The 17,500-nt window shown below is 43.2% G+C and overlaps 1 protein-coding gene across 3 annotated transcripts in view; it reads left to right on the top strand.

Moving 5' to 3' along the window:
- bcar3 (BCAR3 adaptor protein, NSP family member) overlaps positions 1–17,500 on the top strand; it is a 60,958-nt gene that overhangs the window by 14,081 nt on the left and 29,377 nt on the right. For 2 of the 3 annotated variants that reach the window (XM_027289856.1, XM_027289855.1), the window contains exons 4-5: positions 13,834–14,029; positions 14,352–14,606. In XM_027289856.1, coding sequence (XP_027145657.1) covers positions 13,834–14,029; positions 14,352–14,606 — 451 coding nt within the window. Of the gene's footprint in view, positions 1–6,600; positions 6,811–13,833; positions 14,030–14,351; positions 14,607–17,500 lie in introns of those variants that run through there. The other variant, XM_027289857.1, reaches the window with a different exon arrangement.

Genomic DNA, 17,500 nt, shown 5'->3' with positions numbered 1-17,500 from the left:
GTGTGTGTGTGCCAGGTACTTTCCTCATTGGCATGAGAAGAAGAAGAAGAAGAAGAAAAAGTAGAGATGCTCAATTTAGAACAATTAGAGGGTGAAATGGGAGGCATCGGTAAAACACACACACACACACGCTCATATTTCACATATCTGTGCCTATACAGTTTCACGTTATGTTTATTTACAGTTGTTGCTGCAGCGATGAGGCTGTTCTGTTGATACTCACCATGTTCGAAAGATTAACTGTAACCTGAGCTGAAAATGAAGCCAGAATTTATTACCACTGATGCTCTTCACTGGCTGATTAAAAAGAAAATGTTATTTCACTCAATTATCAATGCCTTCATGGGGAATACTGAAGCACACACACACACACACACTTCGAATAAATCAAGAATAGTTTCATATTACTCGAGTATTTTAATGGGTGATTCTCACCAGCGCTGTCATTTACAACTGCTGGCTTTATTAGATTGCTGCAGTCATTTTCCTCTTGCGACCTCTAATTTGGATCATGTGCCGTGCGTCTTCAAAGCCGTGCGCGATGCGACGCACACATCTGGTACGGAGGGTTTAATCTAATCAAGCACCTGGCTCTGGAAACAAAAATTAGTTTATGAATGCGTCTGCTTTTCCGCACACAGAACATGCCAGAGTATAGAAAATGCACACGCAGCTCGAGGAACACAGATTGATGGAAGTGTGCTGTGTGTGCAGACGCCTCCCTCCTAATACCTAGATCACTGTATAATATAACACAATAATAAGAAGATACTAACACTGTGTAACTTGCTCTTCGGGTATGATCGGCTGCGAGAAGTAAATCACACACCACCAACTGTTTCACTGATTTTTGGTGGAACTTGATCATATTTTATGGAGAAAATGTTTTCTGTTTTTTTTCTGATTGTTAGCCAGGTTGCCTGGACTGTGAGCTCAGATCACTGGGGGGAATGTCAGTGTTTGTACCACAGGCATTTTGGACCACCGGAAAGAAGAAGAGGAGGTTTTCAGGTCTGGGACATGGGGAGGAATGCTGATGGGAAGCAGGGCCAGTGTCGTGCCAGAACTGGAGCTGGGCAAAGTAGGCAATGTAACCGGGCTCAGCAGCCTCTATGGACAAAAGACCGAAGAGGACGTTGACGAAGGAAGCTAAGAAGAGAAAAGGAGTAGAGTGAGCGAGCAAGAAGAGTAAATCGTATGGGACTGACTTTAAGTGGTTGGTGAGAGCTTGGTGAAATAAAAGGCTGAAAGACAGACGCCGAGCTGGACTGACTGCTGCTGGACTAGTCAGTGATATCAGCTGCTGCTGGGTCTGCTGTTGCTGCACCATTGGCTTTGGTCACCAAAGATCTGATGCCGTGTCTTTGAGTTGATTCGTTGAGTTCTGTGTGGACGATTAACACACACATCCATTTTTGCATCCATCCATTCATCCATTCATTCATTCATTCATCCAACCCGTCTCGCTGCAGCTATACCAGCTGTTTTGTCCCTTCCTGACCTGCATGAGCTGAGGAAGTGAGTAATGTGAATACCAGGACACACACAGACAACACACCGCTGTGCTACACCATGCTAAACATGGAATGACACAAGGTTTACATTGTCCGTGTGTGTGTGTGTGTGTGTGTGTGTGTGTGTGTGTGTGTGTGTGTGTGTGTGTGTGTGTGTGAGAGACAGCAGGTGTTCGTGCGGACAGTCTTGTTTGCTTGTTTGTTTCCCCCCGGTGGTCGGCGATGTTGCCACGGTGACGGAATACTCGCGGTGGTTAGTTTGTGGACCGAAGATTGAATTTCACACTGACTTTACACACGATCATAGCGGTCACTTGACTACAAATGTTGGGAGTTCAGTGTTTCAGTTCATTCACTTCCAGATTCCATTTTTAAACGGGCTATTGTCGTTTTCCTATTCTGTTCTGTTCAGCCAGCTGATTCGTCAGCTGTTATAAAGCTAAAGCACTCTCTGGGCCGTCAGGACTTCGTCTTATTAACACCGTGACCCACGATACTTATGACTCAATGCCATTGCCAGCTGTTACAGATCTGTTTTTTTGTTGTCTGTAATCTGTTTTTAACAACCTCTGAGGCCAACACAGGCCACATTCCTCACAAGGAAAGAGTTTTTTAAGGCTGGTATGTGCGTAAATAAATGTTAGGAGAACTAAATTGTTCTGAGATGTGTATCAGCGTCCAGGGAATGAAAAGTAACACTCTAAATTAATCAGTGGCGCAAATTGCACTGCAATTTACAACTCAAGAGGAGGGAGCTGTAGCTTTTCTTAGAAGGTAAATATTTGAGATTGTGAACAAACTGCTGCTGTATAAAGTGAGAGCCAATGTGTCTCTTGACAATATCCATAAAACCAAAGAGTTTCTCCCTAATTGAATAAGCAGAGATTTCCACGAAGACCACGACGTGTTTGAAAATTTACATTACATCCAAGAAGTACAGGCTGAACCGGGATAATCTGTTTTGAAGGTGATGGACTGATCAACATGACCTAGAGTTAGTAATACCAAGTGTACTATAAACATGATCCTCTGTCTGTCTGAGTGTCTCAATAACACCAAGTGTTATCTTCCGTATGTCAAAACAGGGAAGAGTCCAGGAATTAGACAGATCCAAGTTAGGAACATCTAGAAAAAAAACAGGAATGCTTCAGAAAAGTTTCACGTCAGTGTGAGTAAGTGCATATTTTCACTTCTTCTGCAGCGAGAGGCGTCCTGCAGGTAGACGACTCATCGCTGCTGTCAGTCACTTGTGTGATTTGTCAACGGCAACTACACTTAAGTTGTCAGTTTATTGAGCACCGCCGGCTAAAATGAATTCAGTCTAACACAACAGTCATTAAAGTTATAAGTTCAGTTTTTGTTGGTTTTAGAGTGGACTTCATGGACTTTTTGGAGGATGTAGTTTGTGTCGCTGTTGAACTGTGTTGCACTATTCAAAGATTAGATTCTGTTATTGTTTGTATTTATATTTTGAAGGCGGTCTGAAATACAATTGTCAACAGGACTTTCACAGATGCCTCTCAGTCTGGACGCTCTGGACACTCATATCAGATTACAACGTGTCTTTCGAGTCACTCAAACCACAACACACACACACACAACAACAACATCAAATCAAGGGTGACAATAGTGCGTCAGGGCGGCTGTGGAGAATCATGCTGCAACTAGCAGAACAGCAACGGCAGTCTCTCATGCCAGTGTCATAAATACATAAATGGTATCATGTGTAATATTGTACATGGTCCCTTCTTAAGTAATTAGATTGTTAAAAGAGTACCGCCACAGATTTTATAGTAGATCTTTATAGTACTCCTACAATCGCTGCATGTTGCAACCTTTGCTGATTCATATGACATAGAAGCTGCCGTCAATCATGATGCTCGTAAGATTCCTGTGCATGAACCGATGACACTGATGTGTCATGAGTCAGAAGAGTATTTCACTGTACCTGAACACACACATTAGGATCTTTTTTTTTTTATTATAGTCCGGCCCCGAGGCTGCAACCAGAGGAATGAGGCGTGGCGTAAATATTAAACTGTTTAAACTTAACCGATCAGAAACACATCACGGTAGCACAAGCATGAGTGTAGATAAAGATGCATTAGGGAAAAAGAGGAGTGGAGGAGGAAAGAGAGTGGATGGAATGAGGGGGAGAGAGGAGGGAGAAAGGGGGGAGTCGAGGACGAAATTGGGAAGAGAATGTGCCTTGCACGGTTCATATCATCCCACTGAGGAGTTACAGGAATACCACAAAACATGCAAAGAACCAATAATATCAGTTGTGATAAAGTAATCCAGTTATGTGCAGGTGTCGGCAGCCGAGCCCATCTGTGTGATGCTCTGGTGCCCTGAGGTGGATTGGTGGTCAGTGTTTGGAAAAGAGTGACTCAGCAAGGCGTTATTGTGCAGAACTGGGGCTCGGCCTGTGGACATTAACAGGAAATGCATGAACTGTAATTGTAGTAACGCATTCTCCAAACTTCTCTGAAGTCGGAGATCAAGACTTGATATCATCGGCTTCCTGTGCAGTACAGTTATTTCAGCACGAATCATGAAACGTCTAAAAATAAATAGTAAATTCTAAGTGGAGGAAATGCCACTGAGCGTTAAAGAGCAGCTTTAACCTCTAGCCTTTTTTTGTTAAGTTTGTATATAAAGACACCCAATCGTTTATTCTCACTTAGAAATCCAGTGGCTGTAGCGTGATCCCACAACAAAAGATCACGAGGACAGAGGACAAACGATAAAAATCCTGCCCCAGCCAAAGCCAAAGAGTCAGGACAAGTGGACAGCACTCTGCGAGGACAATGTGTCTTGTCCAAACAGACCTACAATCTGTGGTGTAAAGCCTCTCGAATCAGTTTGATGTTTCATGACACATATCAGTCAGGGATCAGAGTTCAGCTGTGCCTCCCCTCGTCCTGGGGGTCGATTTTCTTTTTTTTGGGATGGTTTGGGTGATTCAGGAGATGATTACAGATTACGCTCCTGACTCACCGTACACCTTCCTGGAAAAACCACCTCCACACACACAAAGATGCCAAGAATGTCCATGTGCCTGTGCGAAATGTTACTGAGATTTACTGAAGGGAAAAGGAAAAAAAAAAGTATTTTCACCTCTGAACAGTTCCTTCACCCGGACGGGAGTCCAGGAGCAACTTCTAAGTTTGGTTTTAACTGTGTTCCCTGTTGGTTACTGTGAACAGAGCAAAAACTATTTATTTTATGATTAGACCACCATTACCTAATGCCCCAAGGGCCTTTTTATTGCCCCCGTATTTAATGGACCATGTGTTTAGTGGTTTGTTAGAAGAAAACTTTTAGATTTAGCAGTGACGGTCTTAGTCTTAGTCACTTTTTTTTTAGACATCTTGTATTTATTTCTTTTATTTAACTATTAAGTCCCCTGAGATTGAAATCCATTCTCTGGCCAAGACGCCACAGTGAGAGTATAAATATAGAAATAGTCATAAAAAACATGATCAACAGGGAATATAAACATCAAACACAGAGGAGACGAGATTATTAAAATGTTGTTAGAAAGCAAAACTCAGTGGAACCCTTGGCTGAATAAGCTGGGTAAATATGAGTTTTTACAAGTTTTGTTTTACCTTACACACTAAAATATATAAGTGAAGTTACCTATGCAGGTACGCAATGACTACATGACTGTCCAGCTGCGAACCTGCTCGTGTGAAGAGACCAGCAGACGAACTATCTGCAAGTAAACACAGAGCACAAATCATGATTTGTGTGTCAGAATTTAGTTGTTATGTTTCACACCCCTCATAGATTCATCTGCTTGTGGATGCAAACCACTCACACGAAGCAGCGAGAAGACGAGTTTTCATTCTCATAGTTTCATTCTCATATGGTGACATTTTCCTCGGCGGGTTAATTGCTGTGATCTGATAAGTGAGGCAGGAAATGCCTGTTCATGTACTCGTCATCCATTGTAGTGCAAAACTGATTAAGGGACGCAGGCAAAGTTGAACTAAAGGGTATCTCTGCAAACTATAACGCATGTTTAACATCTAATAGATGTGTTCGCCTCCGTGCTGGACTCACAGTGATAAACACAGTTATAATAACAGCCTGAGCACATCTCCGGCCCTCATGCACTTCACTGGCTCTTTACAAATGTAGTGTGAATAGCTTAAGATCAAAAAGACCAACATGTACGTGGCAGCATGTGTGTGTGTGTGTGTGTGTGTGTGTGTCCAATACGGGCCATCTCATCATCTCGGCTTTCATAGCGGCAGGATGGGCTCCTTGTATTGTCTGAAAGGAAACGCACACACACACACATGCGCACACATGCACGTGTGTGTGTCTGGGTGTTATCAACTCTAGACAATACAGAGGAACAGGAGGACAAAGACAGGAGAGAGTGTTGTCCTGAGGGCCAGTCCGCACACACACACACACACTAACACACACACACACGCTTAATATGACCTCATATCTGATGTAATGACACAAGCAAAGCTCCTCTACTTGTTTCATCTGCCTCACTTCATGAAATCCAGTCGTTCATGCCAAAGTTCCTTCAATATCTTGAGCGCCGTGTGATAAGAACGCTCCAAACGCTGAGCTGATTCATGTCCGAGCCAACACTGAGTCAAGTAGTTAAACTTCATGAGTCTTGAGTGCACCTCAAACATGTCCGAAACATGCTGAGATCACTTCTCACCACCACCACCACCACCACTGCTCTGCAAATAGCAACATTAGGTCACATCTAAATCTTCTCTAAGTGCCAGAGCAGTTGGTGGTGTTGGTGCAAGAGGTCCCAAACAAAAAGACTTGGAGCATGAAATATGAGGCTGTGCAAAGGGAACACAGAGGAGGAGGAGGAGGAGGAGGAGGAGAGGGAGAGGGAGGGAGGGCAGAGAGAGTTTTGTTCGGCGCTGGGGGGCAGGAGTTAGTGGAGGAGAGGGGAGGCGGCGGCGGTGGGAGGGGTGGGGATAAGAGACAAGTCGGGCTAAAAAAGAAAGAAAGAAAACTCCTCCCAGACCCAGCAGAGCAGGAGGAGGAGCCGGGGTCGCTCGCAAATCACTCCCCGGAGAGAAAGAGGGGAGGGCAGGGCAGGGCTTGTGATTGTGCAGCGCTACTTGTTGTTGCCTGTCTGAAGGAGCGTGAGCGTATCGTCTTCCAGCCGGTCACAGAGTCAGCCACGCTCAGTCATTCAAACCAAACCTCGCCATGGAGCCAGTCTGATACCAGTGTGTGAAAGTAAAAGATAAGCAGGAGAGCAGAGACCGTTAAAGAGGAGAGGAGGTCGCACTGACAGGTAAGAGTGTGTGTGAAGTGTGTGTGCATCCATGTACAGTAGGTGTGTGTAGGAATGTGTGTGTGCGGATAGTTATCCTGTTGGTCATCTTCTGTTTTCCACACTTTTCATCATCAAAAGTTAAATCTAGAAAATGAATCTTCTCATTGTGCGGCAGCTGTCAGTGTCTCTCTGTCTCTGCATCCCTCTGGCTTGAATTGTTTACAGCTTTGCAGTGAGTTAGATTTTTTTTTGAGCAATAAGTTGCCATCCCAAGGCGCTGGGTGTAACCGTGGTCGCTTGGATTGCTGGTGCTAACTGTGGAGAAACCCCAGCAGGAAATAATTACATGAAATATGACAGATAAGATTGAGACCTCTTGATTTTCTCCTGTTTACTTGTCTTGGAGTCAGTTTGAGATTATTTGCTTCGGTTAACGTCATTTTACTTTTTCTGTAAACGCTCTAATGATTAACAGCTTTATTGGCTTTATTGGCTGCATCAATATTTATTGCAGCATATGATTATGAAACAGCGTTTAAACCGTCCCAACTTTAACTCTGACCTTTCAGTCATGACAACACGTCTTTAAACAGCAAGCCACCCACGAGACGATGACAGAGGCAGACATATGTGTGTGCGTGTTGATGCTTTGCTTGTTGTGCGGTTGAACACATACATGCAGCAGGTGGTTTCAGACATTAGTCAGTGTCTTGTCTGAAGCCTGTAGCTGAGTGATTGAGATCGGACCTTTAATCAGTGTCACATTCACAGAGCTCCGCTTTAACTTAAGGGTCGTGTACTCACAGTGGTGGCGGTGTTGTGTTACTTGTGTTGCCCCACTGGGATGAGGTGGATGGTCTTCACAAAGCCAGTCACTGGACTGACTGACAGTGATTAAAAGTAAGAACGTAAATATATAAATATTTTAAGGCTTGACTATAATTCTGAGGTACTGCCTTTCTCTGACGTCCATACAGCTGTTCGCAGTTAGTGAGTAAAGTACTTCGACTTTAGTGGCATCATTTGAACCCACTGCAACATCATCATCATCAATAATGTAGCACTAAAAAGGGGCTTTAGTGCATTTACCTTTGATACTCAAAGCTGAAATCTGCAGTGTGTGTTTATTAATGGAACGTCTTAGAAAATGCAAGGAAGGAAAAAAGCAAGCACCACCTACCAGCACGTCTTAATCTGACTAAATGACATGTTATATCCTGTTTGTTTAATCTGTACAAGTGAAACGTGACATGAAAATCTGGCTTTGACAGGGAATTACGTGCTGGAGGTATTTCTCGACTCTCTGGAGTCCTGTCGTCAATGAACTGCATTCTGCCGTATTTAAGTGTACAGATAAAACCTAAACTATATGAGGTATTATATATTTATGTTCCTCTTCATGATGGTGTTGTTGGACATGATTGGACTCACTGTCTCGTGAGTAACATAAACACGAGTTAGTATCTCTGTCATCACATGCTCTGCTCTCCTTCGCATCATTTTAAGTACGTCTTATGATTCATAGATTTGAGATATTTAGGTTTTGTTCTGTCTCAGCTGTTTCTCTGCGTGGCCGGCTCACAGCGTGTTGCTCAGTCACTGTACACGGACAGCACATTTTTTCCCACCCTGTCTATCTCACACACACACTGAGCGTAGGTAGTTTGTGTCAGAGAGAGAGTTTCAGAGCGTTAAATGGCAGCTACTGCTGTGGGGTTTAATAACAGCCTCATTAATATGTTGCATGCATACTTCACACACACACACACACACACACTGGTGAGCCCACGCACTGAAGAGCGCAGTTGGACACCTCTCTCTCTCTCTCTAACAAAGGCTGGCTCTAAACAGTGGTCATGTGACTGTTGTTCCCATTGTTCACTTCTGGCCAGGGGTGGTTTTGCTAATGCACTGGTGTGTGTGTTTATGTGTGTGAGTGTGTGTGTGTGTGTGTTTGTGTGCATGCCATAGCAGGAAGACACTCTAAGCCTGCCAGAGGAAACCCCTCATTCCCAAGCACGTTAATGTTTGTGTTGTCCTCACTATTGTGTGTAATAAGAGAGCAGAGTGACCTGTTTAAACTACATTAAATCTATAAATCACTTCAGCTCGTTCTGCTTTATGTAAACCAAAAACATTGTACGATACTAGTGAGTTAACTAGGACTTGTTGAACCACCTTAAAGTCCGGTGGTGGTCCTCAGACGCCCGTTTTTTAAAAACCACTACTTCAGTGGATTAAAGACGAAGCTTTCTGACTCCTCTCTGGTGTGTATGATTAGCCGGGTGGAGAGACGCGGGTGGGTGGGGGGTGGATTACGTTAAATGAAACTAATTTTGTTGGGAAAGTTACGTGAGATATAATTACAGAAAGAACGAGAGACAGCGAAAAGGGAGGAAGAGATGTTTGTTTTATTGGTAGTAATCCGTTATAATGAGCCGCCTGCTGTCTAAATGTTTATACTGCCGTTTCCTCTTCCTGTTAATCTGCACTTGTTTCCCACCCAAGGCCTTGTGTGTGTGTGTGTGTGTGTGTGTGTGTGTGTGTGTGTGTGTGTGTGTGTTGACGTTCCCAGCCCAAACCTCACTACAGAATATTTTGTCTTTCATCCCATGGTCAAGGAAAAAAACTTCTGATTGGAGTTTTATTTGAACGATCTCCTCGGTAAAGTCGGATTCTTCTTGTTTCCTCGAGTCCTCCAGAGCCTGATAAATCAGCCCGGGCCGATATCGCAGTATATGTCAGGCGATAAATTACAAGAAATTGAAAACCCTCTATCGATCCAGCTGGTAGTCCACAGCTGCAGTCTGAGCTTTGTGAGCAGGACGTCCATTTCACATGCCGGAGCTAAAAGTCTCTGAGGTTGATCCAGTTATAAAAAATTCCAAAATCAGCAAATTTCTTTGATCAACATGACGACTGGAGATGATGTCAGCACGTTAGTCACTGCTCATGGCATAAAAACAATGTGGCACAAATAGAAGAGTTCAGTCTGATAATCGGCTTATCCTCTGTCCCCTCAGCCAAGGAGCCAGGCGTAACAAAACAAACCAGAGTTGATGAATTCATCCGAAATTACAGATTTAAACTGCTGAATGTTTCATGAGGCGTAAACTGAAGCAGATTTTGAAGTTTTATGTTCACTGGCTTGTGCTTTACCTTTTTATTTTCTAACACAGGAGCTCATCTTTTGCACTGATGTGAATCTCGATCTCGTGCTCCGACTAAAATCCGTCTAACGTCGTCTATGCAGAAAATGAAGCGTGACTTTTGTTTCCGTAACACCGGACGCCAAAATAACTAATGTCCACTTCACAGCTCGATATCAGTACAACACGTCAAATGCCGTTTTAAATCATTACACAAACTAGGTTTATTTATTATTAGAAACTAACCTGAACATGAGTTAACCTGACTACAAACTAGTTTGATTTGTTTATTCTAGTCTTTATTTCAGTCATGGGAGTTTGACAAGTCACCCTTCATGTTCACGTGAGGAGTTATACTTTAAAATAATTGTTGCTTTATTGAGTATTGTTGGACATATTTGTGGTTTAAGTAAGATTGATTCAATTTCAATATTTCAAAGAAAGAATATGAGGTTTTGTGTGTGGTGTTAATAGTGTTTCTTCACTCTGCCAGTTAGAATCAGTATAAATAGACCTCACTACAAACTAACTTTAAATATGGATAACTTTTTAAAACTAGCTTTACTTTGTTTTCCCGGTTGAACAGTGATAAGAAAAGAAATCCCAGCGCTCGCTCTTTCCCCGTGATGCGGGCTGATGTAGCCGGTGGGTGAACAGCTGTAGGGAGGAGAGGATGAGGCAGGAAGAGAGAGAAGAGAAAAGTCTATTATTACGAGAGGTTGAAGGACAAAGGACAGAAAGAAGATGACGATGTGAGGAGGCAAAAGAAGAGCTGACATCATGATGGAGGGAGGGAGGGAGGGAAGGAGGGGATGTCTGTGTGGAGGGGGGAGGCTCAAGATTAAAAGAAGAAAAGGAAAAGATGGATGAGTGGATGCAGGCAGAAGGAGAGAGGAGTGACTTCAATAAGGCAGAGAGTGAAATAAAAACGTGTGGAAGGAGAAGATGGAGCAGACGAGTGAGGTTACTCCACGCCGAAACGACTTCCTTCAGCTCTCAGCGTGAATAATTTATTCATAAGATTAATCGACAGAGTAGTCATGAGCTGTGTTTTCACTCAGTGAGAGTCGCTCCTTTCTCCTCTGCAGGGGAGGGTGTGTGTCGGGCAGATGGTCAGGGCCACACACACTCATTTAAACACACTCAAACACACACACACACACACACAGCTGACCCTCTGTCCCGGAGGGTCTTATAATAGGTCCTCCTCCTGTAGTCGTTCTGCCCCTCAGAGGAATCCACACTCTGACCCAGCATGCCTTAGCAGGACTTTTACAGTGGCTTTGTGTGTGTGTGTGTGTGTGTGTAAACTTTATTTGTCATGCTGAACAGTCCTGAAGTGACCAGCTGTTCCTCTCTCTAAATCACTATTTGCATCTTTATTGACATTCATCATCTCAAGCTGCTGGCTCAGTGACCCCCCTTCTGCTGAAGTGGAAATAGTTCACATTTTCTTTGAGTCCGGGTTTCCTGTATTCACTCTGAGGCTCATGAAGCTGTCATCAAATGTTGTTTCTCCTGGATATTTTTATTAACAGAGCACTGATAGATAGATAGATTCTTGCCATATGGTGGACAAAACTATCTTTTTAATTGATCTGTAGCGCCTGCACACACGGTATAAACATGCATCTTATAGCACATACTGTATGATGTGTTCTGCATATCTTCTTATGTGGTTTTCTATTATCCAGTGTCCCTGTACAGCAGCAAATATGTCCATAATTATTCATACCACACAGTGTCCCCCATAACAAATCATTAGCCTAAGAAAAGACAGTTTCAGAAACAGAAATACAATATTTAAGTCTAAGTTTTCTTTCTTACTGGGAGGCAGATTAGATTTGAATGACAGATGTCTTGTTTCTGCCCGCTTCAGGCCCGCCGACGGTCAACGTCTTTGCAGATTTTTAGATGATTTTAGAGACGGACTGATACATGTCACGGATACTGAGTCCATGTTTCATACAGTCTATGGATCGTACATGTGAGCCCGATCATTTTAAAACTGTTGGACTGTATTTTTCCTTTTCTTGGTGCACACTAGGTGTTTCCCTGTGGTTCCAGTCTTTGTGCTAAGTGAGAATTCATTTAAATGATGCATGTATTGTTCATCGTGGGCAGTTTGTCAGTCATTTCTTCAGTTCGGTTAGTTGTTCACACTCTGCTGTTAGGAAGTGTTGATCATGTTGGACAGCGTTCATGAAAGAAGTTCATAAAAATAGATTCTCCGCCCTGGAAATCAAAAGATTTTTCACCCCAGCTGACTGTTTTGGTTCGATGCCTTTTCGTCAGGGTTGACTGACTCTGGTGAGACGGCCACAGTGCCAAGCCCTGCAGTTTTTCTCTGAACGTCTCAGATCACAATCAGGCCGTCCACATAGAGACACAATAACAAACACCGGCGTAGCTGCTCCGCTCAGATTCTTCGGTGTGATGGGATGTGAAATAGGGAGAGTTTCTGGAATCTCGTACCTTCCTGTCTGCCAGCGCGTCTGTCGGCCGGTGATATTTTAGTTTGTACAGTGTGACTAACTGCTGCATGGTGAATGATTCAGAGCAGAAGATAGCTGTCCACTCATCATCACGCAGCGGGGGAATTTATCAGGAACCTGTCTGGTGTTTTCCATCACTGCCAACCGATCTGTCCGATCCATCTCTGTGTATTTATATCTGTTCGTCTGTCTGTCATTGGACAGGATCGACCCACGAGCGCTGCTGCGGTGTAAAGAATTTTAAGCACTCGCTTTTCTCACGTCCAGCAGGAGGAAGGTGGATTCTTATCGGCTTTGAGGAGAGCACAGAGTACCATCTACTGAAAGGTTCAGGTGCCTTTCGTACCCTTGAGCCTAAATAGATCAGTTTAATTTGTTTATTCTAGTCTTTATTTCAGTCATGGGAGTTTGACAAGTCACCCTTCATGTTCTCGTGAGGAGTTATACTTTAAAGTAATTGTTGCTTTATTGAGTATTGTCGGAAATATTTGTGGTTTAAGCAAGATTGATTCGATTTCAGTGTTTCAAATAAAGAAAATGAGGTTTTGTGTGGTTTGGTGTTAATAGTGTTCCTTCACTCTGCCAGGTAAAACCAGTATAAATAGATTTAGGATTAGGTTTCACATTGATGTTTGAGGCCCGCATAATTGCATCTGATTAAATTTGGAGCACAGTTTTGGCAGTGTCGTTCCTCCTCAGGTGAGCCAGGTTTGTTCTCACGTCTCCTTCTTGTATGTCTTAAACTGTTATCGTTAGTTCAACCTTAATCGAACCTGATTTGTTAATGTGATCACACAACGTGTTCGTAGTTTTTCAAGGACACACACGGTTTATTGGCAGGCTGTGTGTGTGATGTTATGTAATGACGAGCCCCCAGGTGTATTCTGTGATGATGTGAGAGGTCATGTGAGTGTATCGGTGGAAGCACCTGTTGGACTGTCTCTCTTTATGAGTGTATCGTGTGTCATAATATTTCATCTCGGTGTGTTATTGTACGTCAGCGTGTTTCGGATCACTTTACAGAAACGTCTCGCGTCTCGTTACATCCCCTCCTTCTGCATTGTGTTGCCATGGTTACATAACTGTTTCGCCCTGGTTATTGCAGGCGTGTTCAGAGAAACCCTCATCGAGTTCAGTTACTTTGTTTAATGCATTTGTCACCTTAATAAAGCTTTTTAAACATATTTATATATCATGATGGTCGACATGGTGCTTGTACTTTACAGGCACATACAAACCTTTGCTCTGTGGAGACTAATAACATCTAAATGTAGCAGTTTACTTCTGTAAACCATCATATGTATGTACAGTACATGTATACATACATACAGATCAACTCTTTGACTCCAAAACTTTCCACTGGAGGTAAAATATCTCGTCACTGTGTTTCTTTCCAGAGTTGAGGATGATGGCAGAGGGGCGTTTTGCCAGTCTGCCCAGGTCCATCCATGCACACCACACCCTGGGAGGAGGCAACACACACCCCGGGGTCCCCTCCACCTCCCTCGGTGTCCCCGGCAGCGGCACCTGCTCCTCCAGGAGGCTCCAGGCCTCCCTTGTCTCCTCCATGGACCTCCTCAGCTCCAGGCCTGGGTGAGTCTGGTGTCTTAACAGCGCAGTAAAAGCTGATGATAGACGTGACGTTACATATTTCCATCTGACGTTGAGCAGACATAAACATCCAAATGTGTGTGTGTGTGTGTGTGTGTGTGTGTGTGTACAGTAAGCAGCATCAAAAGGCTTCAATGAAGTGTTAGAACAAGTTGATACAGAAAATAAACGTGACGGAAAGTTTTTCTTACCTTAAAGTGTTTTTAATGTGGAATCATGAAGGAAAACAAAAGGTTTAAGGGGATAAAATCCATCTGGAAGGGGATTTCTTTTCACAAAGGTTTCACTTACTCCCCTTCCTTAGTCTTTCTCCAGGGCAGGGCAGCAGCCTATCAGAGATGCCCGCTGCTTCCTACCAGACGGTCTCCATTCACGGCACTCTGCCTCGACGCAAGAAAGGAGGGGCCAACCTCACCCACGGAAACTATACCTGGGACCCCAGAGCCAATCACACGCAGCCGACGCTGAGCGGGAACACGCCACTGGCTCCTGGAAACATCCATCAACCCCTGACCTCTCCGCGGGTTCAGAACATCATCGATGACTTTCACGGTTACAGGTAAACACACACACACATAGATCATGTTTTCATTGCAGATAATGCACCTCACCATAAATGTGACTGTGACTTTGCCTTCAACATTCAAAGCAAACGATAGTGTTTGTATCCCCGTGCAGTTATCTTGTCTATGTTGCTTTATTTACAGACTAAAAGTGTGACATAATTAAAGGAACACTCCACTGGAAATTCACCTTTTGAGATTCAAATTGTCGGCTTGAAAACGTGGCTTGCTTCTTTGCAGAGAACGCCAGCTATGCTCGGTTTGGGTTATAGCAGTTAGTATTGATTCTGGTAGTGACCCAGGGTCACAGCAAATAGGGAATGACATGTAACCATGGTGCCCCAACCACTACACCCCATTTTAATGACATATTTCCCGACTTTCCTCATTATTCACCACTAGTTCTGCCAATAAAGGCAATTTTCATTTAAAAAAAGAACAGCTTTTTCCATTCATTTGAGTGGCAGTAGTCCATTTTGGCTGAAAAAAAACACAGTGACCTGTGGTGGAAAAGTTGAGCCGGATTCCAACTTTTGGAAAAACGCAGCCCGACATCACGCTGCAGGCACTAATCAGGCACGGTCAAACTGATCCACAATCAGCTTGAAGTGTCTTTAAAACTGAGGCTGTCCAGGTGGATTCATGGACTAAACCCTGATACCTGTCGTGTTCTGGCTTGTGTTTATTTCATTTACCCAGCTTCTAAATCTGTGTCTTGCTGTGATACAGTCTGAATGCACCCTTGAGAAGTTTCTATGGACTTTTGTTGTGACTCTGGGTCACCTTTGGAGCAAGCTAGAAACTTTTTGCTGGAGTATTTCTTAAAAGGCTTGTCACTCACCTTGTTCTGACGGAGAAACTTTATTTATTTGAACCGTTCCTCTTCAGAGGGAGAACTCAGAAAGTGTTCGGAGGTGGACGGGGAAAGACGAGTCCTCAAAGAGCCCAGAGGGGGTGAAGCAGTTAGCTCGACATCAGAGGGAACACACACACACCTCATCCCTCATCATGTCCTCCCATCTTCGGTTCTCTAGTTTAGAGTTACAGCAGACTGTATCTGATGTAGCCAGCCTTGCGTGAGTGCGCGTAGCCCCCAGCAGTTGGGTTACCTTTGTAGGTCAGGGTGTGGCAGCACAGATCACAGATTACTGCGAGCTCTTTGTCTGTTCTCTCAATCTTTCTGCCTCAGCGCTGGATACATTTCATACGCTGCTGACATACAGCGGGACAATTTGTCCAGGTCAAATTCAACCTGTGCAGGTGGCTAAATAATGAATATCATCAGAGTGTCACTCTGTTTCAGGCTCATTGTTCAGGATGTTAATACGGTATTTGGATATTGTGCTTATGAAACATAATGATATGAAAATGCATCATCAGAAACGGAGACGTCTTTCTGTAGCTGCGTCGTTTCTGGCGGGTTGGTGGTGTTTTGTATAATCAGATAATGTTGGCCTCACTTCAACCTGTCTGCAGATCAAAGAACGGCACTTGGTAATAATTCAATTTAACCTGCTGACGGCCTCGCGGCTACAAAGGAGACTCTTATGTGAGTGACAGCAGCTATGAGGGACAGTTCACACACACATGTTGAGTCGATTAACTTTATAATATCACAAGATATATTTAAATTTACATATAAATATTTATATACAACTAAAACCTGGATAGTAACATCTCAGTTCATCATTAAATTGCAGTTTTTAAGAAATGCACATACAGATTGTGATTTAGTAAAACAGAAAGTTTTATGTTACAGACTGTCCTCACGGTTCTCAGTGGAGTCTTCTATAAAAAGATTAAGGAGTGTATGTATCTCTCCGAGGAATGTAACCGCTGGACAGTCGGTCTTGACTTTCCATCGCTCATGCTGTCATCTGACCTATGACCCCTGACCTTATGTTGCACTAGCTTCCGATTGGTCAGATCGTCTTTGCGTTGACCTCTGCGGGCAGCTCGGCAGACCACCAGGAAAGGAGGAGGGGGAGGAAGAGTGGAAAGAAAGAGAGTGGAGAAGAGATTGACACTGACAGACTGTTGACGCGAGCAACTTTTCCTTTCAGCAGCACAAATAAACTGAAGTTTAGACTCCTCGTTTATCTGTTGATTAGATTTGGATGAACCTTTTTTCTTTTGTTGTAGATCAAACAAAAATCATGCACACGTTTGAATTTGTGCTGTAGTGAAATATTTAAAAAATGCGAGATAAGAACTTGAAAGACGTGTTTGTCTCAGACTGGAAACCAGTAACGGAAAGTTCCAGTTATTGGTTCAAGTGACTCGATGTGTCTTAAATTCCAACAGCACACAATTCTTTGAATTCTTAAATTCTTATCTTAAAAGAAAAAACTGAAAGCCGATTAAATTAACGAGACACTAGAGTGTGGAAACATAGATAGATAGAGAAACTGCTCACACTTGTGCTATGTCTGTATCTCAAACTACGAATTACCTGTGCACAGTGTATGTTATGTAGTCATTTACATAGTATACAGTTTGAAGTGTGAGTGCATATATGAGATATATGATAAGACATGATGTGTGTTTACAACAGATCAAAACATCAACACATCAAAAACCGATGTCAGGATCTTGAAATAAGACACAATGAAGCATGAAACACAATATTTGAAGACGTCACCTCAAGTCTGGGATGGTGATCTTTATTTATTTATTCATTTATTTTTATCTTGTAGACTATACCAGGTGTTTTCAGTGTCAGAGACTGTCTGCCTCAGACAAAGCTTGGAAAAAGCTCTTTGATTCCTAGATGTCCATGGTGATGATGACTATGTTGTTTGATCCAGTCGACGTTGAATAATTGAGCCATGATCGTCTAATGTGGCTCTCTGATAACTTCAGACTATGTTTATTAATGTGTTTATGAATC

The sequence above is a fragment of the Larimichthys crocea genome, chromosome XVII, assembly GCF_000972845.2.
Source record: "Larimichthys crocea isolate SSNF chromosome XVII, L_crocea_2.0, whole genome shotgun sequence".
NCBI classification, from domain to species: Eukaryota; Metazoa; Chordata; class Actinopteri; family Sciaenidae; genus Larimichthys; species Larimichthys crocea.
The sequence above is the reverse complement of the archived record's forward strand: the minus strand, read 5'-3'. Positions and strand labels throughout refer to the sequence as shown.